Below are 25303 nucleotides of genomic sequence, written 5' to 3'. Positions count from 1 at the left end.
GGGGGGGGGGGGTGGGTGGTGGTGGTAGCTGTAGCTTCTTAATCTTTGTTCACTAACTGAAAAAGTTAAGGAAGAATGAGTCCCTTTTTAGAATTTCTATGTTATCACAAGTGAAAGAAGATTCTAATGGCTATACTTTGAAGATTGAAACATGTATGATGTCTGGTGAACACGGACATAAATACACAAGTCCATTCAAAAGCACAGTTTTGTTGAGCTGAAAGTTGATCGGCACCCAGAAGTGTATGACCGTATGGACGGAACAAGCTAGAATGAACGACAGCGTAAAGCAGGGGTCGGCAAACTTTCTGAGTAAAGGGCCAGACGGTAAACAGTTTAGGCTTTGCAAGCCACACGCTCCCTATAGCAACTGTTCAACTTTGCCACAAGTACCCCCTCCTTGGGGTGAGAAAGCAACCATCGGCAATGTGTAAATGAATGGGGGTGGCTAGGTTCTAACAAGACTTAAAAACAGGTAGTGGGCCACAGTTGGCTCCTGGGCCACAGTTTGTTGGCCCCTGGTGTAAAGGAATAACAGCTCAAAATTGATGGAAGCTGACAGGAAACAGAGTGGTTCCCGAAAGGGGACACGTGATCTTGTCTTGCTGCAGTTCTTCCATAAAAGAACCACAGATAAGACTTGCATTTTAGAACACGGCACATTTTGCACTGCTGTTGGGTGGCTAATTTTGCTGTGTTTTGAATTGTCCTGTTGCACTAAGAGCTTATCTTGGATCTTAGTGTTCACTAATTGGTATACAGTGGCACCTGACTTTTAGAGAAGCCAATACCATACCACTGACTATGGAAGCGTTTCTTTTGTAAATGCACATACATATGAAAATACCTTTGTCAGAATGCAAAACTATCACAGACGTAGGGACAAGTCACTTAAATTGTTTATTTTAAAAATACGTTTATTACACATTCTACCCGTGTACTGTTCCTATAGAATAAGGGTGGAGATTTAGAAAGTGCCTTATAGTAGAAAATGACTTTTATTACAGTGGAATTCAACTTTTACATATGTTTATAGACAGAGGGACACATTACTGGTAGATAAATAGATTAGAAATTGGCTAATGTTCTGTGTTTAATATATAGTGAGCCACTGAAATCCCTCAAGTGGTTGCAGATAACTTTGTCTAGAGATTAATCAGGAAAGGTATCAGCATAAAGCTAAACACACGCACATTCATGCCTTGAACACCCCGCAATTTATCGGGGCTATTATGCAGGACAGTGTTGGCTAGCAGTTTTTCACTAGAGGGAGGAGCACGCAACCCCTTTATTAATTTGGATAACAGTTTAGCGAGGCCAGCGAGATAAGATCAGGGGTTTATTTTAACTTGCCGAATGGCCATGAATAAGGCGCTTCCGGCTTCCAGGGGCTTGGGAGTGAAAATGCAAGGGGAAGATTAGCTGATACCTTAGGACTTGAGCCTGAAGTCAAGACTGGCAAAGGGTAACAAAAAAGTTGTACATTTAAAATGCAAAACTTCCCTATTGATACACTTTACATGTGTGAAAAGCATAATATTTTATTTAAAAAGTCTTTTCCTCTGTGGGCAATTATCTAGCAGAGTTAAGTAAACCATGAGGTGGTATTTAATAGCACATTTCCACTAAATGTCAGACCTCTGGCTCTGACATCTGTTTTGAGTTACTCAAACAGCTGTCCGAAACAGCTGTAGCAACTGTGAACTTCATTCTTTCTAACACAGCAATGGGAACATGGGCGGCAGACTTAGATTAAAAGCACGATGTCGCTGAGATATTAGGAAGGTCTTGGCAGAAACAACTTCCATGGTGGAACTTTTAAAAAAATGTAATTTTTTAAAAAAGATGTGCACCTGGGCAAGGAAAACCAAGATCAGTCAGATCCGTATTTTTTTAAACCACTGGATCTGAAAATCAACTAAGTGGGTTGCAACTGGCATTTTATTTTTAAATAAATAAAATAGAGAAACAATGTGAGTTAATTGGAGATAGGAAGTGTTGGTTCACGAATCTTTTGTTTCTGATCTTTGTATGTGTATGTGACTAGACACATGTGTGGCATACATACATGGTGGGTATATACATGTGTGTGTATACACAGACACACACACACAATGTATTTTATATCCTTAATCCAGTTTGAGATGTAAAATGTTTCTCCTGGCATGGATAATGGTCAAAAGGTCAAAAGCCACAGTTTGGGTCCTCAGAAATGCTAAAAGGACCTTTCAGGGCCCTTCCTTTTTGGATGGTCTGTAAGCCTAAGATGTTTGGGACTCAAAATTTTCTGTTTAATATCAACCTAACATACCTCCCGATTGGTAAGATGCTCCCACTAAACCCTACCATCTATATATTTTTCATTCTATTTTTACAACGATGAGACTTTTTATCCATTTGAATTTGAGGAGAAAAGGGTGATTTAGAATTGTGATTGTGATTGTGATTTAGAATTAAGAAATATATATTAGGTCTTAATCCCCTTTGAGGTCACAGAGCTCCTAAAACCTTTGGAATTTCTTGTGAAAAGAGGCAGCAAGGTATCTTTTGTAATGTTAATGAGGCAAGTCTTGGAAAACGCATAGGCACACTTAGGAGCTGGGTGCCAGGGGAGCCAACTGTGGGTTTAGAGGGTTGGAACTTTGAGCCCTACCCCCATGACCTCAGGAGACGGAAAGGGGGGCTGGAGACTGAGTGTAATCACCAATGGCCAATGATTTAATCAATCACACCCATGTCAACGAGGCCTCCCGAAAAACCCAAAAGGACTGGGCAGGGAGAGCTTCCAGGTTGGTGAAGACATGGATGTGCTGGGAGGGCAGCACACCTGGAGGGAGCATGGCAGGCAGCTCCGCACCCTCCCCCGCCCTTACCTTGCCCTACATATCTCTTCTATCTGGCTGTTCCTGAGTTCTATCCTTTCAGAGTACAGGGTGATCTGGTAAGGAAAACATTTCTGAGTTCTGTGAGCTGCTGTAGCAAAGTGATTGAACTGAAGAAAGGGGGTCGTTGGAACCCTTAAGTCTTTAGCATGGGGGTCAGGAGCCCAGGCAATAAACTGGTCTTGCAACTGGTCTCTGAAGTAAAGTGGGGGCGGTCTTGGGGGACTGAGCCCTCAAGCTGTGGACTCTGATACTCTCTCCAGGTAGACGGGTGTCTGGAAATGAGTTGGATTCTAGGGCACCCAGCTGGTGTCGGAATTGCTTGGTGCTGTGGGAAAAGCTCCCACACATTGGAATTGGGTGCAGAATAGTAAAGGCCCAATTTTAAGGCCTAATTTGTCAGGAAGTAGTTTAAACAAAAAAAGAAAAAAAAGTGTCAAGGTAATAGCATCACAGAAAAGAATAGCCAGATCCTGATTGTTTTCCTCAGGAAAATAAATTGTCAGTAGTAGGCTGAAGAAGTAGGAACTCAGTTAATGGAATTGGTCAGACAAAGCCTCCTTATCCCCTATTTGAGAACTCAAATTAGCACTCAGGGGAAGGTATGCTTCCGTTAAGTGTGGATTTAGTAAATACTATCCAGGTGGCCTGAAGTTCCCCAAGTGTCCATATAAGTAAATCAACATCACACAAGTGAATTTAACGTCAGAGATGCTAACTGCCAAACATATCAGCAGTCTCCTTCTCCTCTTCTAGGTGGCTTCTTCCATACCCATGTGGTACCCAGCTTCAGGGACGATAAGGGGGATGCAGGGGGAGGGCGCAAAGACCTTTCCCCTAAAGATAATGAGGATGGGTCACGAGCAGAGTCACGAGCCGTGCTGTAGCTTCTTATGCGCTATACTCTAGTTGTTCAGATGGGAAAGAAAAGCAAAGCAAAGCCCAGGGTGTCAACACGGCAGCCACTAACTTCTCACAGAGCAGGCACACAAGCTTGTGTGTGAAGGCGCTGGGATGAGGTATCCATCTGTGACCTTCAAGGGATAGGTTGGGGCCACTGGAACTATGTGCTACATGGGGGGCCCAAAGTTCTAGCTGTGTCATCTTGAAGAAGGCCCTTGCGGTGCCTAAGGTGAACCCCTCCTATTTAGGTCAAAGGGTGCTTCTGAGATTCACTCATGTCCTAGCCCTGTCCAGTACAGCAACAATACTATACTGTAGTGGGAACTCTGGAAATCTACATCCTCAGTTGACCATAAGCCCCTTGAAGGCAAGGAATCGGGCCGTCCTTGTTTGCATCCCTAAGCCTCCACTAGTACCATAGTAGGCGCTCGTAGAAGCTGACAGGAGAAAGGGGAGAGCATCTGATATCTGTCCAACCAGCACGTGGTCTTCTCCTGAACCATGGCATCCGGGTAGAGAAGACAGCCGAGAGAGTCGTGATGGAGACTGAGGGTGGCAGGTGGGGGACGTGGGGGTGGAGGGAAGACAGAGAAGGTTCTTAGGTGTTAAAATCAACACATCAGAGGCACTCAGCAGTGAAAACATGGCTGGTGCAGACATTTAAAATTAGCTTCCCTGATGGTTCCTTAGCAACGCTCTAGGAGAACGGTACTGCTTTTAATGAGCACCACACAGTGTTTGCTCATACATCAAGCAGCTCGGAAACGGCCGTTGTTAGCTGACACGGAACAGAAAGATAGGAAAAACCCATGACTCCTGACAGCCTCCTCATTGCTCTTATGGAGAGGAACAAATAGCCAGACTCTTGGCCGCCCTTCCCTCTGGGGCTGCCCATGAGGGGTGCCAGTCACTGGCCACAAAGACTTGTGTTCTCCCCTTTGGCTTGTCTAGGTTTTCCCTCCATTTGCTTATAGGCGGCTGCTGCCGTTCTTTTTATTCACTCAAGGCAGGTGGGTTAGTGCCTCTGTTTTATGTCAGAGCAATAAATGAACATAAATATTCCAAAGTGCTAACAATGGGAGCGAAACCTCCTTGGATGAACTAAGACATGTGAAGCTCATACTGGCTAGTGGGGTAAAATGCTGCTTTTATATGAGGGGAAAAATACACACGGGCAAAGGTATGGCGGGCAATAAGGGCATTCATATTACTAATGTCTTTCTTTGCAAAGATCGTATTCCATCTATGGCAGTGAAACCACCAACAACAGACTAGTATATAAAGATTTAATTGTACCTATATTTAAATAATGGGGTAAGATACAATTTTTAAATATCAAGGGCAGCGGAAGTCCAAGTCCCCACCACCACCGTATACTAGACATGTTCTAGATTTCGCTGTATCGTGTGGTGTGTGTGTGTCCCAGGCAAAGGTGCCATCGGGGCATGAAGTTCTTTGTCTCTCAAAGTCACAGCATCATTGCTCTTAAGTAAAACCGATCTCATAATTAACTCTTCAGACTAATGCACAAAGGTAGTAAAGGTATACACTAATATTCTTCCTTCTAGAGGCATCTAAATTCTATAGGTATCTGAGTTCAACCAGAATCCCAAACCAATTTGGTCATCCAAAACAGAACTGAGCCCTGAAAGATACCCGCTTCCCACAACGATCCCCACGTGGCACTCTGTCAGCACGTGCTCATTTAAACACGGAAAATACACAGGCTAGTTGGGTGTGGAAACGGGAGGCCTAATTCCAGTAGGCCTGAGTTACTTGCACATCACGGAGCTTACCTCTGGAACTAGGGAAGGAGTTGTTGAGTTGTTCCATCACTTCCTCTAACCCTGCGCTTGTGTCCTGGGGAGGACTGAGCAGGTCTTCCTCACCTTAACGAAAGCAAGCACAAACAATGGCACGTTACGCTTAAGGAAAACAGAGAGAAACTAGAGGAAAAAGCCCACGATCACATTTAAAAAGTCATTATAAATTCATTTCCACTTGCTCGGAAATAGCACAAATAAAATTAACCCATCAAGGCTGAATAATTAGGGAATGACTACTTCACGGGAAGAAGAATTCCATGCAGGGATTGATTTATGCCCTTGTCTTTGAAGAAAACGGTGTCTCTCTCCAGAAGTTAAGATAAAGTTGACGTAAGTTTCTTATGCCCCGTTAGTAGACGTGAACCGTTTTTCCCTTGTAATAAAAAAAAACCAATTAGAAACTTCCAGTGTGTCTCGTCAACACAAAAGGAAGTGAGTATGTGACATTTTGCCCTCACTTGATGAAGGTACGGAAGGAGTGGCAACCACAGAGGTGTTTTCCCCACTCTTTCCTTTGACATTTAACCACAAATACAAACAAAACTCAAGTACCTTTGAAGTCTAATGGGATAGGTAAAGATTAAGTTTCAAAGGACTGTGGATATGGGGGATTCTGTGGAGGAAGGTTCCTTTCCTCTTTGTTACATGGGGCGACTTGATCATCATCATGTTTTTGGAGGCTTATAAAGGGGAAACTTTTTTCTTCATGATTGAGAAACTCTTCATGTGAGGGCAGAAGGAGGTTTTGGACAAAAAGGAATTCAGGGAGGGATGGTCCTCCTCTGGGAGTGGGAGTCCACTTGTAGATTCTGTTGATCTGTGTGTCTCTACTGATGAAGGATGTGTTACAGACACACCTCAAACAGCATTTGCAGTAAGGGACAAATTTCTTCACTGGAAACAAAAGTACTTTGAACTCTGAAGGTCTCTGGAAACTAATTTTTTATAATATTAACTTCCAGCTCTATTTGTTCAGTACATTGTCACTTCTGTCGAAAACAAGACCTTGCTTTGGCAAATCAACAGTAATGAAAATGCTTAAGGACAACCTCAGGTTCACATCTGACTTGGAAATGACTGGGCAGCCAGTGATTTAATGACTTAAGTATGCTTGTCATTTCCTTTCATCGGTGCCACTTGGATTTTCATCTGTGATTATAGTCCTGCATTTATTAATAAGTTCTCATCTTTGTTTTTAAAAGTGTAAGCTAAAGGAATCCTTGATGTGACGTTCACCACTAAGACAAAAATCGCATCCGAGGTGGAGAGAAGGCTGAATGTCATCATTACAGTGGAGGGCTTACGGACCTAGGACAGACAGAAAAACCTCTCCGTCTTTGAGTCTCATGGTAACATACCACAGAAAACCTCTTTCAAATACTAAGGACAAGAAATAAGTGCTGAAAAGTTAAGATCACAAGATAGAAAAAGAAGTTGCGGTATCTACCTACCAATCCACACACACACACACGACTTGCTTCTATTTATGCCTCTAGAAATGAAAACATGAAATAGAGCATCTTTAGTTTCTTTTTTCCTGTGAGTTTAAAGCACCGTTATCTGGTGAGGTTGGAATGAATGAAATATTGCCAGGAGGAACAGAATCCTGACAACTGCAGGGATGATTATAGCTCCTTGTTCCATTACGGATGCAAATTTTGCCAAGTTGTGGAACATGAGGCATTTTTAATGGCAGTAAGTCTGCTTTAGCAATAGTATGCCTTACAGAATAAATCAGAACCAACAGAGACATTCATGAGCAACCATGTTAAAATTTCTGACAGTTTAATTACATCATACTGGAGCTCTAGGAACTGAATTGTAGTGTGTTAAGATTCAAACACAGTACAGTGATGGGACTGGCATTCCTCTACCTGAATTATTTCAAGGATCAAACTTGAAAGCATAAACCTAATGATATCAACCAAGTTCATCTTTACAGACAATCTATCATCTGTAAGTCTCACAAGGTCCACGAGTGTGACCCATGTATCTATAGGGGAGAACAGCAAATGCCAAGACTCTGAGAGGGGAGTGTGACTGGCTTGCTCAAACACCAAGAAGGTGAGTGTAGACAAAACGGAGTGGCCAAGTATTGGGGAGAGTATGCATCCGTCATGCAGGAATTGGGACCAGGTCATGTGACCTGCCCTGGCCAATGGAATGTTAGCAGATAGAGGGAGAGGTTTGTAATGTCCTTAGGCGGTTTGGCTTGTCTTCTTGTGCCTAGGTGCTAAAAGGAGCACATTGCCCAGACAGCCTGCTGATCCAAGAAGGATGAGGTAGGCGGAAGAGACCTAACCCAACCCACAACCTGGAGTCAAGCCTAGATGAGCTGCAGCAGAACTCCAGCCAACCAAGACATGCGTAAATGAGAAATATGTAACTGGAGAATTTTGTAATTATTTTGTCACACGGCAATAGGTGACCGATACATTCTGTTGTAAGACGTCAAACCAGAAAGAAACCAATATTTATGGGTTTTCTAATCATATACTGATGTGTAGCTACAACAGGCAACCCAGCAATGTATTTAACTCTAATAATACCTGTGCCCACAAGTTCACCCCCCCCAGAAAAAAAAACAACTATTTATTTAACAAGAAAATATTCAGTCCCAACTGTACACACTAGGAATTTGGCCAGCCCTTATTCCTACTTCACCAATTCACTGCCTGCTCGAATAGCAAATTGCTAATGGTCAAGGGATTTCATACTTAATTAATGACAGTACTTTAATGTTAATCCTTCAGTGAGATTCTACTCCAAGGTGATTGCCACAAACATGCCCCCCAGAAATCCTTTTTGAATCATAACCATAGCCTCCACAGCTTGTCTGAAGTTGGTCCAACGAAATGACGGAAACATTTAAAAAAAATGAATAAGACAGGATCAAGTTAAGAGAGTACCCTGATGTAGCATAACATGAGATGCTGCTCAGTGAAGAAAAAAGAAGTGAGATAGACACCATTTCATCTGAGAAAAAAAGAAATGGAGTGGTTTGCTGAGGGCAAGATATTCTTTAAAGTCTTCTGAAACTCACCATGGTTTTAGGCTTACCTGAAGCGACGATATCCTATCTGACTCAATTCCCATTCCGAGACTGAAATGATAATGGTTCTACTTGCTTAAAAAGGGACTTCAGGGGCACCTGGGTGGCTCAGTCGGTTAGGTGTCCGACTCTTGATTTCAGTTCAGGTCGTGATGTCAGGGTCGTGAGATTGAGCCCTGTGTCGGGCTCTGTGCCGGGCATAGAGCCTGCTTGAGATTCTCTTTCCCTCTGCTCCCCACCCCCAATCATGTGCTATCTCTCTCTCTCTTAAAAAACAAACAAACAAACAAACTGACTTGAGCCAGAACCAGTGTAGCGTATGCTAAAAAGACCCCCAAATCCTTATTCTTGTGATTTTGCTGACACCTAAGCAAACTACTTTTCTCTTTATGAAATAGGAGCTATGTATTAAAAAATTATTTTCTCTGCAAAGGGGGGCTGTAAATATAAGCAACTATGCCCATTATTTTTCTTTGGATTACTAATCTAAATCATATTGTCTTGAATCAGTTTCCAAAATGATGTATGATTACCTTATTACTTCTATTTTTCCTGCCCTTCTCCAGTTTTTCAAAAGAAAAATAATGTATCCAGTATTTGATATGTGGCTTTAATCACTTTTAAAAATTATGCTTTCAGGGCAGCTGGTCTCAATTTGACATAAAATTGCTTTGTGTAAGTTTTTAAATATATTTTGGTATCCAATGATGCTGCTGATGTTTGGCTGGCCAGTGTTGAAGGATGGTGAAAGATACTGAAATTAGTAGCCAATATTCTTTTACATTTATTTTTATTGGCATACAACATTCTATTAGTTTTAGGTGTGCAACATAATGATTTGAAATATGCACATACTGCAAACTGATGACTACAATAAGTGTAGTTAACATTCACCACCAAAATAGCTGTGTATTTTTTTAGCCACTTTGAAATATACCATACAGTACTGTTAACTATAGTCTCCATGCTGTACATTACCTCCCCCAAATTACTTACAAATGGAAGTTTCTACCTTTTGACCAACTTCACCCATTTTGCCCACCCCCTGCCTATGGCCACCGCTAATCTGGTTCTCTGTATCTGAGTTTCCTTTTTTTTTTTTTTTTTTTTAAAGAGTTCACATATGGGTGCTTGGGTGGCTCAGTTGGTTAAGCGACTGCCTTCGGCTCAGGTCATGATCCTGGAGTCCCAGGATCGAGTCCCACATCGGGCTCCCTGCCCAGCAGGGAGTCTGCTTCTCCCTCTGACCCTCTTCCCTCTCGTGCTCTCTATCTCTCATTCTCTCTCTCAAATAAATAAATAAATAAAATCTTAAAAAAAAAAAAAAAGAAGCCATAGTCTCTTAAAAAAAAAAAAAAGAGTTCACATATAAGTGAGATCATGTGTTTATTGTTCTCTAACTTAGCATCAGGCCCTCAAGGTCCATCCGTGTTGTCACAAATGGCAGGATTTTATTCTCTTTGATGGCTTAATATGTCATTGAATATGTACATCACATTTTCTTTATCCATTTCTGTCACTGGGCACTAAGGTTGATGCCATGTCTTGGCTATTATAAATAATGCTGCAGTAAACATGGGGGTGCAGATATCTTTTTGAGATAGTGGTTATGCTTCCCTCAGATAAGCACCAGAACTGGAATGGCTGGATCAGGTGGTACTTTAACTTTTAATGTTTTGAGGAGCCTCCATACTGTTCTCCATAGTGGCTGCACCAGTTTCTAGTCCTTCAGTAATGCCCAGGAGCCCCCTTTTCTCCACATTCTCACCAACCCCTTTTACCTCTTGTCTTTTTGATACTAGCCGTTCTAACAGGCGTGAGGTGAAATCTCATTGTGGTTTGGATTTGTGTTTCCCTGACGATTTAGTGATGTTGAGTGCTTTTTCATGTACCTCTCGGCCATCTGTTTGAGATCAGGAAGCATGTGCCTTTTGGACATAAACACTGTAAAATGCCTATTCAGCTCTTCTATTTTAAAATCAGATTTTTTTTTTTTCCTATTGAGTTACAGGAGTTCACATATTTCGGGTAATACTCTCTTACCACAGGATTTACAAATGTTTTCGGTTTAATGGAGTCTTACTTGTTTATTTTTGTGTGTGTTTCCTTTGCTTTTGCTGTTAAATCTAAGAAGTCATTGCTGAGATGGATGGCAAGGAGTTTACCCCCTATTTGCCTCCTAAGAATTTTACGGTTTCAGGTTCTATGTTCAAGTCTTTAATCCATCTTGAGTTTTGTATATGGTATAAGATAGTGGTGGTGTTTCATTCTTTTGCATGTGGATAGCTAGTTTTCCCAACATCATTCATTGAAAAGACTACCCTTTCCCCACTTTGTATTCTTGGCTCCTCTGTTGTAAATAAATTGATTATATATGCATGGGCTTATTTCTGGGCTTTTTACTCTGTTCCGTTGATGTTTCTGTTTGTTTTTAATTGTCAATACCACATTTTTTTGGACTAGTGTGGCTTTGTGATACAGTTTGAGATCAGGAAGCATGATGCCTCCAGCTTTGTTCTTCTTTCTCAAGATTGCTTTGGCTACTGGGGGTCTTCTTTGTTTCCAGACCCGTTTTAGGAATGTTTGTTCTCTTTCTGTGAAAAATGCCAGTGGAATTTTGATAGGGATTGCATTAACTCTGTAGATTGCTTCGGGTAGGACGGGCATTTTAACAGTATTCTTCTAATCCGTGAGCACAAAATATCTTTGCATTTTTTAGCATCTTCTTCAAATTCTTTTATCAATGTCTGATAGTTTTCACCGTACAGGTCTTTCACTGTCTTAATTTAATGTATTCCCAGGTATTTTCTTTCTTTTTGATGTAAATGAGATTGTTGTTTTAATTTCTCTTTCTCATAGTTCGTTATTAAAGAAACAGCAGATTTCTGTATATTGATTTTGTATCCTGCAACTTTACTGAATTCATTTATTCGAACAGTTTTTTGGTGGAGTCTACAGGGTTTTCTGTATATGAAACACTTCATCTGTAAATGGAATTTTTCTTCTTTATGATTTGGAAGCCTTGTATTTCTTTTTGTTATGGGATTGTTTTGGCTAGGATTTCCAATACTATGTCGAATCGAAGTGGTTCAGAGTGGGCATGCTTGTCTTGTTCCCGATTTTAGAAGAACAGCTTTCGGTTTTCACTGTGGAATATGATGTTAGCTGTGGGCATGTTATATATGGCCTCTATGATGTTGATGTATGTTCCCTCTGTGCCCACTTTCTGGTAGTTTTTATCATGGATGAATATGGAATTTTGTCAAATGCTTTTTCTTCCTCTACTGAGATGATTATATATGATTTTCATCCTTTATTGTGTTGATGATTTGCAGATGTTGTCCATTAACTTTGGACTCTTTCTAGTTCCTTGAGCTGAGAGTTGAGACTTTCCTTGTGTCTTGATGTAGGTATTTATTGCAATGAACTCCCTCTTTGAACTGCTTTTGCTGGGTTCCATAACTTTTGGTTACGTTGTTTCCACTTGCATTTGTCTCAAGGTATTTTTTTTATTTCTCTCTTTTTGATCCACTGGTTGTTCAGAAGGATATTGTTTAATCACCCATTTGCAGATTTTCCTATTTTCTTGTAACGGATTTCTAGTTTCAGACCATTGTGGTCAGAAAAGATGCTTGATTTCAGTTTTTTCAAACTTACTAAGACTTGTTTGATGGTCTCTAACATATGATCTTTCCCTGGAGAAATGTCCCAGTTGTGCTTTAGAATGTGTTCTCTGTTTTTGGATAGAATGTTTATATAATCTGTCATATCTTTCTGGTCTAATGTGTCATTTAAGTCCAGTGTTTTTCTACTGATTTTCTGTCTATATGATCTACCCATTACTGAAAAGTGGGATGTTGAAGTCCTCTACTATTATTACTGTTAATTTCTCCCTCTAGATCTGTTAATATTTGCTTTATGTATTTTGGTGCCCCCCATGCTGGGTGCATAAATATGTACAAATGTCCTATCTTCTTGTTGGACTGACCCCATATCATTACGTAGCGCCTTTTGTTGTTTCTTACTACAGTCTTTGTTGTAAAGTCTATTGTGTCTCATGTAAGTATAGCCACCCCAGCTTTTAGTTTCATTTCCATGGACTATCTTTCTCTATCCCTTTACTCTCAGTCTGCATGTGTGCTTACGTGTAAAGTGAGTCTCTCAGAGGCAGCATACAGATGGGTGTTCTTAAAGTTTTTCTGAGTATAGGTTAAAGACACACACTATCCCATTAGTTTCAGGTGTACAACATAGCCGCCAATCTTCTCTATACCTTATGTGCTGCTCATCGCAACTGTGGCTACCATCTGTCATCATCCAATGCTATTCTCTCATTGACTTCGTTCCCTGTGCTGTGCCTTTTATTCCCATGACTTACTCATCCCATCACTGGAAGCTTGTTACTTCCTGTTACCCCTATCCCTCTCCCCTCTGGCAACCATCAGTTCTCTGTATTGATAAATCCGACTCTGCTTTTTTGTTTGTTCATTTTTTGTGCTTTGAAGGTTCCACATAGGCGTGAAATCATCAGGTATTGGTCTTTCTCAGTCCGCCTTATTTCAGTTGGCATATGGCGCTGTAGGTTCTGGACAGGGCTTGTTTTTTTTTTTTAATCCATTTAGTCACTCTAGGTCTTTTGATTGGAGACTATATTCTATTTTCATTTAAAGTAATTTTGCATAGGTATGCCCGTATTTTCAAAATTGTTTTTCTGGCTATTCTGTATTTCCTTTGTTCCTTTTTTTTCTCTTGTTCTCTTCCTCCGTGGTTTGATGATTTTCTGTAGTTGTATGCCACGACCTCTTTTTCTCTGTTGTGTGTCTCCTACAAGTTGTTGTTCTGTGGTCACCATGAGGCTTACGTAAAATCTATTTGTAACAGTCTATTGAAAGTTGATAATTCAGTTTTGAATGCATTCTAAAGCTCTACATTTTTACTCCCCTCTCAACATTTTATGTTTTGGATGTCACAACTGGTATCTTTTTATCTAGTGCATCCATTAACGAATTATTATGGTCATTTTTACTACTTTTGTCTTTTAACCTTCCTACGAAATTTCTAAGTGGCTAATCCACCTCCATCACAACATTATTCCGAATGTAATGATATGGTTACCTTTACCGAGGAGATTTATATTTTCATATGTTTTCCTATTACTAAATTAGTATCCTTTCATTCAGCTTCAAGAAGCCCCTTTGGGGGTGCGTGGGAGGCACAGTCAGTTAAGTGTCTGACTCTTGGTTTCAGCTCAGATCATGATCTCAGGGTCGTGGGATCAAGCCCCATGTCAGGCTGGGCCCTCAGCATGGAGTCTGCTCCAGACTCTCCCTCTGCCCAGGCCGCTTGCTCACTCTCTCTTTCTAAAACAAATAAATCCTAGAAGTCCCTTTGACTCCTCTTGTGAGACGCTCCTAGTGGTACTGAACTCCTTCAGCTTGTCTGGAAAATGTTTTCTATCTTTCCTTCGCTTCTGAAGGACAACTTTGCCAGACAAGAGTATTTTGGGTGGCAGTTTTTTTCTTTCAACACTTCGAATATATCATCCAGCTCCATTCTGACCTGCAAAGTAGGTGTTCAAAAATCTGCTGCTGGTTTTATATGGGCTGCTTTGAGGATTCTCTCCCTTGTCTGTATCTTTTGAAAATTTAATTCTAATGAGTCCTGGCGTGGGTCTCTTTTTAAATCTTATTTGGAACTCTCTGGGCTCCTGGATCTGGATGTCTGTTTCCTTCTTCAAGTTAGGAAAGTTTTCTCACCCTTTTGTTCTCTCTCTGCTCCTGTGAAATCCCTATAATGTGAATATTTGTCAGCTTGAGAGTATCCTAATAATTCTCTTAGGCCATTTTTGGTCTTTGTTCTTTTTGCTCTTCCGGTGGATGGAGTCTTCTGTCCTGTCCTCGAAGCTTCTCATGCAGTCTCTTACTGAACCCCTCTCATGTAGTTCCCAGTTCAATTGCTGTGTTCTTCCGCTTCACGGTTTCTATTGGGTACTTATGTGCACTGTTCTCCAGACCTCGACGAGCATCTTTATGACCAGTGTTTTGAACTCTTTATCAGGTAAATCACTTCTCTCCATTTCACGAGCTTTTTTTTTTTTTTTTTGTGATGAAAAAAAATTTTTTTTTGCTATTTTTTAAAATAATTCTTTTGTTATGTTAGTCACCATACAGTACATCATTAGTTTTTGATGTAGTGTTCCATGATTCAGCGTTTGCATGTAACACCCAGTGCTCCATGCACGTCTTTTTTGACATTTTATGTTGTTCTTTGATTTGGAACATAGCCCATTTCATTTTCTTTGACATTGTGTTGGCTTCTATGCACTGGATAAAACAGCCACCTCTCCCAGTCTTGGATGGATTTAAAAATCTTGTAGGAGATGAACCTTATCTTTCAACCCTGCCCTAGTTCTTGGTCGTCTCTCACACATTTGCAATCGTCCCGGCAGCCTTCTTGGTTCTTAGTGGCACCCAGTATTTGAGGGCATGCCAAGACCTGTCATCTTGGGAGGAGGGGAGGATCTCAGCCAGCAGCTTCTAAAGTGTGGAGCTATACTTTCTTCAGGGACAGACGAGGAGATGGGAGTTGGGAGTTTGTTCCCTCCTGGGTGATGGCCATTTACATTCTTCTGTTTGCTGCCATCACCCTGAACCTGTGAACCCAAGCTCTGCTGGCCCCTAGAGCCAGACGATCAAGCTCTGTGTTTACTGGATGGCAGCCACGAAAACCAGAGCATCAGATACGTGCACATTCTCCTTTCCAAGAGCTAGCACATGACCTGCAGGGAGGCAGGAAGATGGCACCCACCAGCCTCCGCAGAGTATTTCAAGTGGTCCCTAAATGTGTATTAAATCAGAAGCCTACACCTCAGGCCGAAGCTTTTACCAGGAACAAACAGGCCTCTTCCAAGGAAGAGTGGGCCCATTTCAGTGTGCTGCCTCTGAGCTGAGCCGTGGAGGGTTAGCCATAGGGAGTCCTTGTGAGTCCTTTAAGTACTGTCTCTTCGTTCACTATAACCTTGTGGCTCTCTTGGACTCATGCCCTGTTGAATTGAAAGCCAGATGTTTTGGAGGCTCACTCCTCAGGAAGAAGCTGAAAGTTGTAAGCTCCTTCCCGGTTGTGTGTCGCCACACCAGGGGGGTTATGGTGGCACTGTGTCTCAGCCTCTCCTACCTGTTTCATTGTGGGGTGTCCCCTCGCCATGTTTGCCTGATAGGTGTAGGCGTCACTGAGCTACTTTCTGACTTTCTTTCCGAGGCACTTGTTCTGTATGTAGCTGTAGATTTGCTGTGTCTGTGGGAGGCGGCAATTTCAGGACCCGGTTCTCTTGCCATCTTTAACCAGAACCTCCCCGGTAAACTTCTTAAGTGTGTGGATTGTTGGCGTGTGTACACGGGGATGTGTTGGGCTTGCTTAGTAAAACATTCCAAAACATTCCTTTCGCAAGCACTGTACTGAATGTTTGTTTCTTGCATAGACAGGGCTCAAGTGCTAGGGAGAAGAAGGAAATGCTACTAACTACAAAACAGAATAGATTATGAGGTCTAATGAGGATGAAATTCCCTGAAAAGAAAGGATGGTATATTTTGGGCTAAAGGAAACACTGTCCACAGGTGAGCGCAACAGCGGGCTCTGTGTGGATGAGCACCGGCCCTGCCGATGGAGGGAGAGATCGCGTTCAGAGGCTGCAGAGGAAGGGGGAGTTCAGCTGATCATTGGCAGAAGCTGTGAAGTGTTTTGCTCTGTTTATGAGAACAGACTGACCTTGATGCTTGGTGGTAGCTGGGCTTGGCTAAAGAAGGTAGAGAAAGGGTGTATTTTGGGAGTGACGAATATATCTAGTACCTTGTTTGTGGTCATATCAGGGGTGTACGCATATGTCCAAGATCGTACTTCAAGAAAGTTAAAAAAAAAAAAAAGGGTGGTAAAGGACTATCTTTGTGTAGGTTGGAAAATTAGACGATGTTCTGGAAGCTGACCAGGATTTAAGACTGGGTTACATTTTTATCCCAAAGACACTCAGGAGAGGGGCCTGGCAGTCTTGAGGAAAGCCTTGAGTGATGCCGTGAGAAGGGATACATCACTGCTGTGGTAATGGGGTGTAAAATATTTTACTTGAAGCCAAGAGTGAGGGACAGCCTACAGAGCAAGTTGCTCTGACCTCTTCTAAAATGTCAGTGCTATGAAAAATGTAGAGAGGCTGGGGACGTGTTCTAGATCACGGGAGACTAAAAAGAAAGAACTAAATGCAAAATGTGACCCTTCGCTGAGCCGTAAAGAATATTACTGGCAGAACTGGGGGTATTTCAACTTACTTAAATTATGTCTAGCAGTGTTGTATCAGCGTTAATTTCCTGAGTGTGATCGTTCTTTTGTGGTTATGTAAGAGGGCATCTTTCACCTCAGAAGATACATATTGAAGTATTTAAGGTTGAAGCGTCATTATATATGGAATGTAATCATTAAATGGGTCAGTTAAACTCTGCACATACCTAATATGCACATAAAGTATAAATGTGGCAGACTGTTCAATTAACTCCAATTCTGCCACAGTTTGAAATTATTCTAAAGCAGCCAGGGAATCTCTTAACGTTTTTAAGGAGAAGTGAGTGGGAAGAAGGGTCGGGGTCATCAGAGGTGAGGAGTTGCTGGTAAAGCTCCTGTATACATAGCTCACGAAAGCCAAACTTGGTGAATTTGCTTGTCTTTTCCAATAGAATGTAAGCTTCATGACACTGTCCCGGTTAAAAAAAAAAAAAAAAGTATAGCAACATACATATGGTACGTAGAGATGTACAGTGAGAAGTATCTCATGGTTTGAGGAAGCACTCCAACTCCTGAGGTAGCACCCACTCTTGCTTTTAAAAGAAGTCATTTTAAAGAATGCAGCTCTCTGTCCACACTATGGTTCTGTAAATCCCAGCCTTATCACAGCTCCGACCTTCAAAGCACAAGGATACACACTTAAATACCTGTGTGTGTGTCCTTCAAGAAGATCGCTGTTTCCCCCCCTCCCCCGAGAGGAAGTTGACTTACACAGTTGGAAAAAAGATCACCTTTGGATTTAGTCTTTTCTTTCAGAGAACAAATGTTGCCAATCCATTTTCTATTAGCCACTTAGCCGAACTCACCCAAACAGAGCACTTCTCTCCTTGTTTTCTGTTCTGCCATGTGCTGTGACTTGAGTGCTTTCTTGGGCCAGTGTTGGCAGGCCTACATAATGACTGCTTCTCAGCACCCGGGGCCGTGAATCTCACTTGTTAAAATAGGCAATGCAGTTTCACATGCTTTGCTTGCTTCAAAGGAAGGTACAAAAACTGTTGTTTTTGGAGTTTACAGACTTTGAAGAGGCATACGTTTTTCCCTATGCCAAACTCTCATTTTCAGTCAGCGGTCCCGTAGTTCTATTCAGATCTCACGGTGGGGAGAGAATCTGAGGCGAACACTGCCCCCAATCACTGAGCTGTGATAAAGCCAGGAAAGCCACTTCACCCACATTCTGTTCCTTCACGAAACAACTGAAGCCTGGCTTTCCTGCAAGGTTTGACTTCTCTGGAGGAACACAGGACTCTGCCCAGTGCCTGAGGTTCTTGAAGTTCATCGTTCAGCCCCCTCATCCACCTTCCTCAGTGTCTTTCTCCATTCCTCCGAACCTGCCTACCATCTGAGGAGCCCAACCAACCTGGTCTCCTCAAGCCCACGAAAAGCCCCCTCTCAGTGGTCCCCACGAATGTCCAACTTTGAAATTTTCCTGACCATGGTCCCTTGAGTCTTCCTTTGGGTCCATCACTTTACCTCTCTATACGCTACTGTCATGGAACACCTTAGGTACAAAATGAATTTGTCAACACACCATGATATCAGAGCTTTGAGGGTGAGGAATCAAGGAGACCCAGGTCTCTCCCTTTCTGTGAGGTAAGATCTAGAGAGTCAAGTATATCCAGTTTAGGATCCAGGGAAAAGGAAACATACAAGATGGGATTCCGATTCCTCATGCTGGGCCTTAGGACAGGAGGAAGGGGGTGCCTAGGTGTCTTAACTCTTGGTTTTGGCTCAGGTCGCATTCTCCTGGGTTGTGGGATCAAGCTCTGTGCTCAACGGGGAGTCTGCCTCTCTGCCCCATGTGTGTGCGCTCTAAAATAAATCTTTTTCAGTGGGAGAGGGAGAAACAGACACCCCCCCCCCCCCCCCCGGCTGAGCAGGGAGCCCGATGCGGGACTTGATCCCAGGACCCTGAGATCATGACCTGAGCCACCCAGGCGCCCTTAAAATAAGTCTTCAAAAAAAGAGAGAGGAGGAGAAATGAGGGGGATAAACCCAGTATTTGCGGCCTTCACACAAGCTCCCCCAAATGTCTAAGTCTAGCATGGCAGGAAAAGCCAATAAGCAGATGGCTGGTGACACTCTATTATCATTTATGCCTCACGCCCTCCAGCTTTCTGAGAACCCGGTCCTTGGCAAAGAACACTGTGGAAGAATAACACTAGACCATTTCCTCGACAAACTCATCTTTCACTTAAGTCCTCATTGTGACTAAGTAATGTTCCAAAAGTGTCTTAACTGATCTTGACATGATCCAACGAGCTGTCACTTCTTTTCATTCCCATTGAGCCCTTTCCTGCATTGCACCTGTTGCCCACATCTGCCTTCTACCGGCTCTCCCCTCCTTCACTACCCCCTTCCTCAAAGGGAGGTCTTTCTCAAGACACGGGATCCAAACACCTTTGTTCTACGTTTCTCCTCTCATACCCTTCAGCTACCACTTCTGTGGAGCGCACTGTCACCTCCCCAGCCTGCCCTTTCACACCAGTCACAGACCTGTGCTTTTGCTTCTTTCCGCACACGACTCAGACCTGCCAGTTCCTCAAAAATAGTATGTACCCAGTCAAAAGGATCACAATCTCCTTCCAACCCCATCATTTCCAGGCAAGCCCCCAGCCCTAGGTACTCGGTTTGCAAATAGTAGTCTCCCAGTCTTCTAGCAAGCCTACACTATGAACTCCCAGAACTGGGCCTCTGTGTTGGCCTCGTATAGGTATAGGTGGAAAGATGGGTTACTTTGCGCCAGAAACAGCTGCCGGGATACCTCTTTGGCGACATTTCTTACCAGGTGTATATGATTTTCAGTGGCTCCCCGACTCTGACCAAAATGAGTCCAACACCTTTGCTCAACATTCTGGTCAACGTGACCCCAACCTTCCTCTGTGGCATTACTTCCCTCCCTCTACCCTGGCCCTTCTGCTTGGACCCCATTTCTCTACTGACATGGACTGTTGGCTTGTTTCTGCCCAGGGCCCAAGGTCTTCATCTCTACATCTCCACTTCACACTCTTCCTTCTTCAAAGAGTGCCGGGTTCCTACTTCACCCTTCAAAACCGTTCCCAAACACCCATTCATCGTAAAGCCTTTTCTGTTCTCCAAAATGAATGAAATTTGACTACTACACTGCCTTGTTCTGAGTAACTGAATGGCCGGCCCCTTGAGGGGGTTTGGACTATGTGACTCATCTTTGCACCCCGAAGACATTTACGACCGTGGCTTGTATAGAGTAGGCGACTTAGCTGATGATGTGAACCTCTGAGCAAACAGTTCACCATTTCCAGGCCTGAAGAGAAAACAAAATCCATGAGCGGCTGAGAGACGCTTACCCATGGATTCTGAAGTCTGACTGCCGACCACCCGGAGCAGCATAGGCTGACTGCTGTCTGACCTCTGAAGAGAGGTGGAAGGAGAAGACACCGTGGTACCATTCACCTTGGCCTCTGCCTGGGGCTAAGGTAGCCAAAAGAAAACAGGATTAGTTTTCAGGATAAACACTCAAATAACTGTACAAATATAAAAGGGTTACTCATAGGACTCAGAAATTAGAACCTTTTCCAATAAGAAACCTCCCAAATGTTGCTGTTGATAAGCTCCATGGAGCTTGTCTTTGTACCTGAATTGTGCCTGCCTTACACATTTGAAAAGAAATTGCAGCCATGATGGAACAAGATATATAAAATCATTAGACCAAATAACTGAAAGATTTAGAAGGTCACTTGAGAATGGTAAAACCCTGTGAGACCACAGCAGCGTAGGAGAGAATTCATACTTTCGTAAAGCATGAAGTAACAGGATGGAGAGAACATAGCTCAAACTTTAAAATTCCCAGAAAGTCAGGGCCTACTACAATGCACTATCTTGCTAGGTTTTCACTGGAGGCTGAAACAATTATGTTTTAGGAATTAGAAAAAAAAAAAAAGGAAAGGTCTACCAGGAAATAAGACAAATTTCTCACTTTTAGGAGACCAGGGGAAACCTTGCAGAATTTTTTTCCCCAAGGTGAATTTTAAATGGCTCAAATTAAAAAAAAAAAATTTGTAGGCAACAATCTTGAACAAACATAAAAAAGATACACTAGCTTTCCTCCTCGTCTTCTTTCCCTTGAGAGCCAGCTCTTTGCTCGGCACATCCTAAGTCCTCAACAAATCCATACTGGTCACAATTCTACAATGGACTCGGAGTTCTCTAAGAGAAGAGAAAGGAATCTCGGTCGATATCCCAGGTGAGAGAGATGTGGGTCTCACTTGCTCCAGCAGCTGCCTGAGCCTATGTAACTGTGACTCCAGCTGTTTGTTGTGATCTTCCAGGATTTGCATCCTGGCTTCCAGGCGGCCTTTGTGTTGACGCAGTAGCTTGGCCTCAGCAATGAGCTCAGCATCCCGGGGACTTTGGGGAGAAGTGGGCATCATTTCAGGCGGGGACGGCAGTGGGGACAGGCCTTTATGTTCATGCTGCTGCTTGAGACGATCGTATTCTGCTTGCAGATTTCTGTTGGCATCACAGAAAGTGGAAAAAGAAAAAAAAAACCCAGAAAGTTGAAAATCATCATCAGATTTCATATAAAATGGCAGAGAGAGACATCTGACCACCACCACACACAATAGCAAGCAAAAGAGAGGTACTTAATGAATGGTTTTCATGATGACGATCCTCGCAATGCTTAAGAAACAAAAGAACATCGGAAGAGTCGGCTTGGTGTGTGAGGGGATATGCTTTTCAACCTCTTATCTTATGAGCGCCACATTCAGATGAGCAAGCAGCAATGGGTTCATTTTACAACCCTTTCCTTATAATGTCATGAGATTACAAATTTTTATACCTCTGTCAACACCGGTTTGCTAAAAAAAAAAAAAAAAATCCCACATTCGCAACAGCAATGGAGAACAGCTTAGCAGCAACGTAACCATGAACCCACCACACTGTTTCAATAAATGAGACATTTGCCGTGTTTTCTTCAAAAAGTTTTTGAAGAGATAAAGCTGCAGCTTTCCTATGTACTCTCCTCGATACCCTAGCAGACCCTTCTCCCCCATTGCCCCCCCCCAAAGGAGATAATGCCATTCTGAATTCAATGTCTACCATTACCACAAATGTATGCACAAAGATTAGGTTGAACTGAGTGCACATGCTGATATTTGGCTGTTTGTCTTACCTACAAAAGTGGCCATTTCATGTGATTGAACCTGTTGTTTTGCATGTTCTTAAACTTTAAGAACGTTATGTTTAAGAAGATACATACCATTCTGAGAGTTGCTTTTTGCCTTCAACACTGCTTTGGAGTTTATCCAGGTTGATACATAATAGTTCCTGATTTTAATTGTCTTAAGGTATTATTCTGCTGCTTGAATAGGTCAACAACATTCTCATGTCAGTGGATATTTAAGTTTCCACCCATCACTATTACAAACAAAGATGCAGTTAACTTCCTTCTGTCTCCTTGGATACCTGTTTACAGAACATAGCTGAATGTGGAGTTGTTGGGGTTTCAGCAATCTCTTTAACGCGTTCATGGCAACCTGTAGTACACACATTTTAAATTTCAATATATTCCTCTATGTTTTCTGCTTTTTATGTTTTAAGAAAATCTTCCTTATACCTCCATTTTAAAGTTTACTTCACCCAGAATCTTTTGTGCCTGGTGTCTTAAAGACATGATCTAATTTTACTCCCAATCCCATAGGTAAGTGATGAAGGTAGCCTCTTTGACTGTAAAGTCCATCTTTTCTTCACCGATTTCTAAGGGGAGCTCTGCAATACATCAAGTGCCCATAAATACATCACTGTGCTTCTGAGCGCTCTGTTCTGTGGGTTTATTTTTAAGTCCCCATGCAGATCACTTACTACAACTTGAAATAAATTGGTGTCTGGGAGGACTTCCTACTCTGTCCTGCCTTAAAAGTGTCATGGCTCTTGTTGAAACTTAGGGTTTGAATAACAGTGGGGGCATATAGGTTCAACAGGGAAGAACTGACTTCGTGTTATGGAGTCTGCACATCCAAGAATGTGCTGAGTCTCTGAACTCCAATCTTACTTTACGTCCATTACAATTCACTGTGTTTTTTCCTCTAGCTCTGCAGGTTGAATGCTGAAACTTTTTATGTTTTTTAATAAATACATTTAAGGGTACAGATTTCCTTCTTGCTTTAGAATTGCTGAGACGGTAATTCCAGCGGAGGACACTGCTACTATTGATCAGAACGCTTGATCTCTTTCTTCTAGTTTCAGGAAATACCAAAGTAAGATGACAGATTCCTGTTGCTCACAGACGATGCTTCGTCAGCTGAGAGAACTGCCTATCCACGAATGGGGGAGGTCTGGATCTCTGAGAAAAGGCACGAGAGACAAGCAGAGTCTTCCCGCTGTCCAGCTTGAGAAAGTAAGATCATCTCATGACCAGGTTTCAGTTAAGGAAATATTTTCGGATGTTCCATACTTGAAAGATCCACAGGGGATGGTACGGCTTCCAAAATGCTGGATGTCCCCGTGGAAGAAGACATAAAATCCAATCTATTTTTTTTTTTTTCATTTTAAAGCTCTATCCTGGACCTCATTTTACAAGGTTTCTAGAATTGTTGAAAGTCATGCGGGAAATCAATACCTGATCTTTCTCATCTACAGGAATATCAGCTCTGATCTGTTTTGACTGAAATCCTGTCTATCTTCTATGACTCTGCAAGGAGAGCTGTGTGTACGCACTTTGTTTCAGGGCAAGTCGCTTTGACAAAGGAGTAATAAGACACTTTATCGAAACATGTTTACCCGAAGCCAGATTCTGCGCATCAGTCCTCTAGGTAGGAACCAAGGTATGTGGTTGTTGACATCAATTAAATCCAATTCCTAGCTGCTCAACTGGCAATCAGTCATCGAAATATTTCTGTGAACTTAAAGCAGCATCTAGTGTTTACGAGGTTTCATGTGATGGGAGTTAACTCCCCCCGCCCCCAGCAGCTGTTCATGAACCTAGAAGAAATCCAGCTTCACTGCAAAGTCCCAACCAACACCATCTTTTAACAGAGAATCCTATTCAACATCCACAGTGTTCGTTTTGAAAACACTATTTTTAGATGTGGACTTCAGCATAGTACAGCAAATGATTACCGTCTTCCCACCCACTCTTCACAAAGATACACACAGGAGAGACTACCTTTTCTGGAGAGGTCTTCCTTGGTATCTTGATCTTCAGGGTCTAGTTGTCCAAAAAGCTCTCTTTTTCTGAGTTCTTTCTAAGTGTCTTTGTTCATAAAACATGGTTTAGTATATACAACACATTACATTTCTATAAACCAGAAAAGGCTCATTTGACTCAGCCAGGGCTTCCCAAAACGGGGCTGTGAAGAATACCAATTGCTCTACGGAGGCCCTTTCTTGCCTTCCCAGATGTGGGAAATTGCTCTCAGGGGATCATTTCCTTCAAGACTCATATACTTCTTCAGTTCTGGAAGATCCTCAGCTATTGCGGCTTCAAATACTGCTTCTCTGCCATTTCCTCCATGTTCTTCCGAAACTCCTCCTAGATATCTTTGGGAGCCTGGTGGTAAATTCTCCATTTCTCTTCAATGCTTACTTACATTTTTTTTTTTTTTTAATTCCCTGAGCTTCTCTGATGGGGTACAGTCTAGTAATTTCAGTGACCACAGTTTGCATTTCCAAAGATGTTCTCTGGCAGATCCATTTGGTTCTTGGCTATTTTATTTTTTACATATCTATTTAAGTCAGCCCTATACCCAGAACCGGGCTCGAACTCACGACCCTGAGATTGAGTCATATGTTTTACTGACTCAACCCACCGCCGGGCGCCCCAGTTCTTTGCTATTGCCTTATTGCGTTCCTCTTCTCCTCAACTCACCTCTCTCTGTCAAGCAGTTTTGTGGCTGCTCCCACCCAGGGCCTCTGGTCTAGAGCTATGTCTTAGATCGCAAGTTTATGGCTCTTGGATTGAGCGGTACGAATGCAGTGATTGCTCTCTCTCTCTCATCACCGGGCACCATGGTTCAGGTCCTGGTTTCAAGGCTGTGAAGCAATGCTCTCCTTCGCAACTGCACACCTCACCTCCTCCCCAGGCTACCTGCAGGAGAGCGTCATGCCACATCCATGGCTATGGAGAAGCTCTTGTCGCCGGCAGAGGCCCAAACTGGTCATTTTTCATTTCAAGTACAAGTCTGTGTATGTCTCTCCAAATGTGTTTTTGCAGAGCCCTGATTTTTATTTGACAGAGAGAGAGGGAACACAAGCAGGGGGAGTGGGAGAGGGAGAAGCAGGCTTCCTGCAGAGCAGGGAGCCCGATGCGGGGCTCGATCCCAGGACCCTGGGATCATGAC

At 42.5% G+C, this 25303-nt stretch overlaps 1 protein-coding gene across 6 annotated transcripts in view; it reads right to left on the bottom strand.

Moving 5' to 3' along the window:
- The window catches only part of DMD (dystrophin), a 2222747-nt gene that overhangs the window by 7834 nt on the left and 2189610 nt on the right, over positions 1 to 25303 (bottom strand). For all 6 annotated transcript variants that reach the window (XM_073901937.1, XM_025857655.2, XM_073901938.1 and 3 more), the window contains 3 exons: positions 21230 to 21473; positions 20312 to 20435; positions 5582 to 5674 (listed from right to left, as the gene is read on the bottom strand). In XM_073901937.1, coding sequence (XP_073758038.1) covers positions 5582 to 5674; positions 20312 to 20435; positions 21230 to 21473 — 461 coding nt within the window. The remainder of the gene's footprint in view (positions 1 to 5581; positions 5675 to 20311; positions 20436 to 21229; positions 21474 to 25303) is intronic.

This window comes from Callorhinus ursinus, unplaced genomic scaffold (genome assembly GCF_003265705.2).
Source record: "Callorhinus ursinus isolate GAN/ISIS: 27379988/994484 unplaced genomic scaffold, GSC_fseal_2.0 scaffold16, whole genome shotgun sequence".
NCBI classification, from domain to species: Eukaryota; Metazoa; Chordata; class Mammalia; order Carnivora; family Otariidae; genus Callorhinus; species Callorhinus ursinus.
This window is presented reverse-complemented; position numbering and strand designations above follow the sequence as displayed.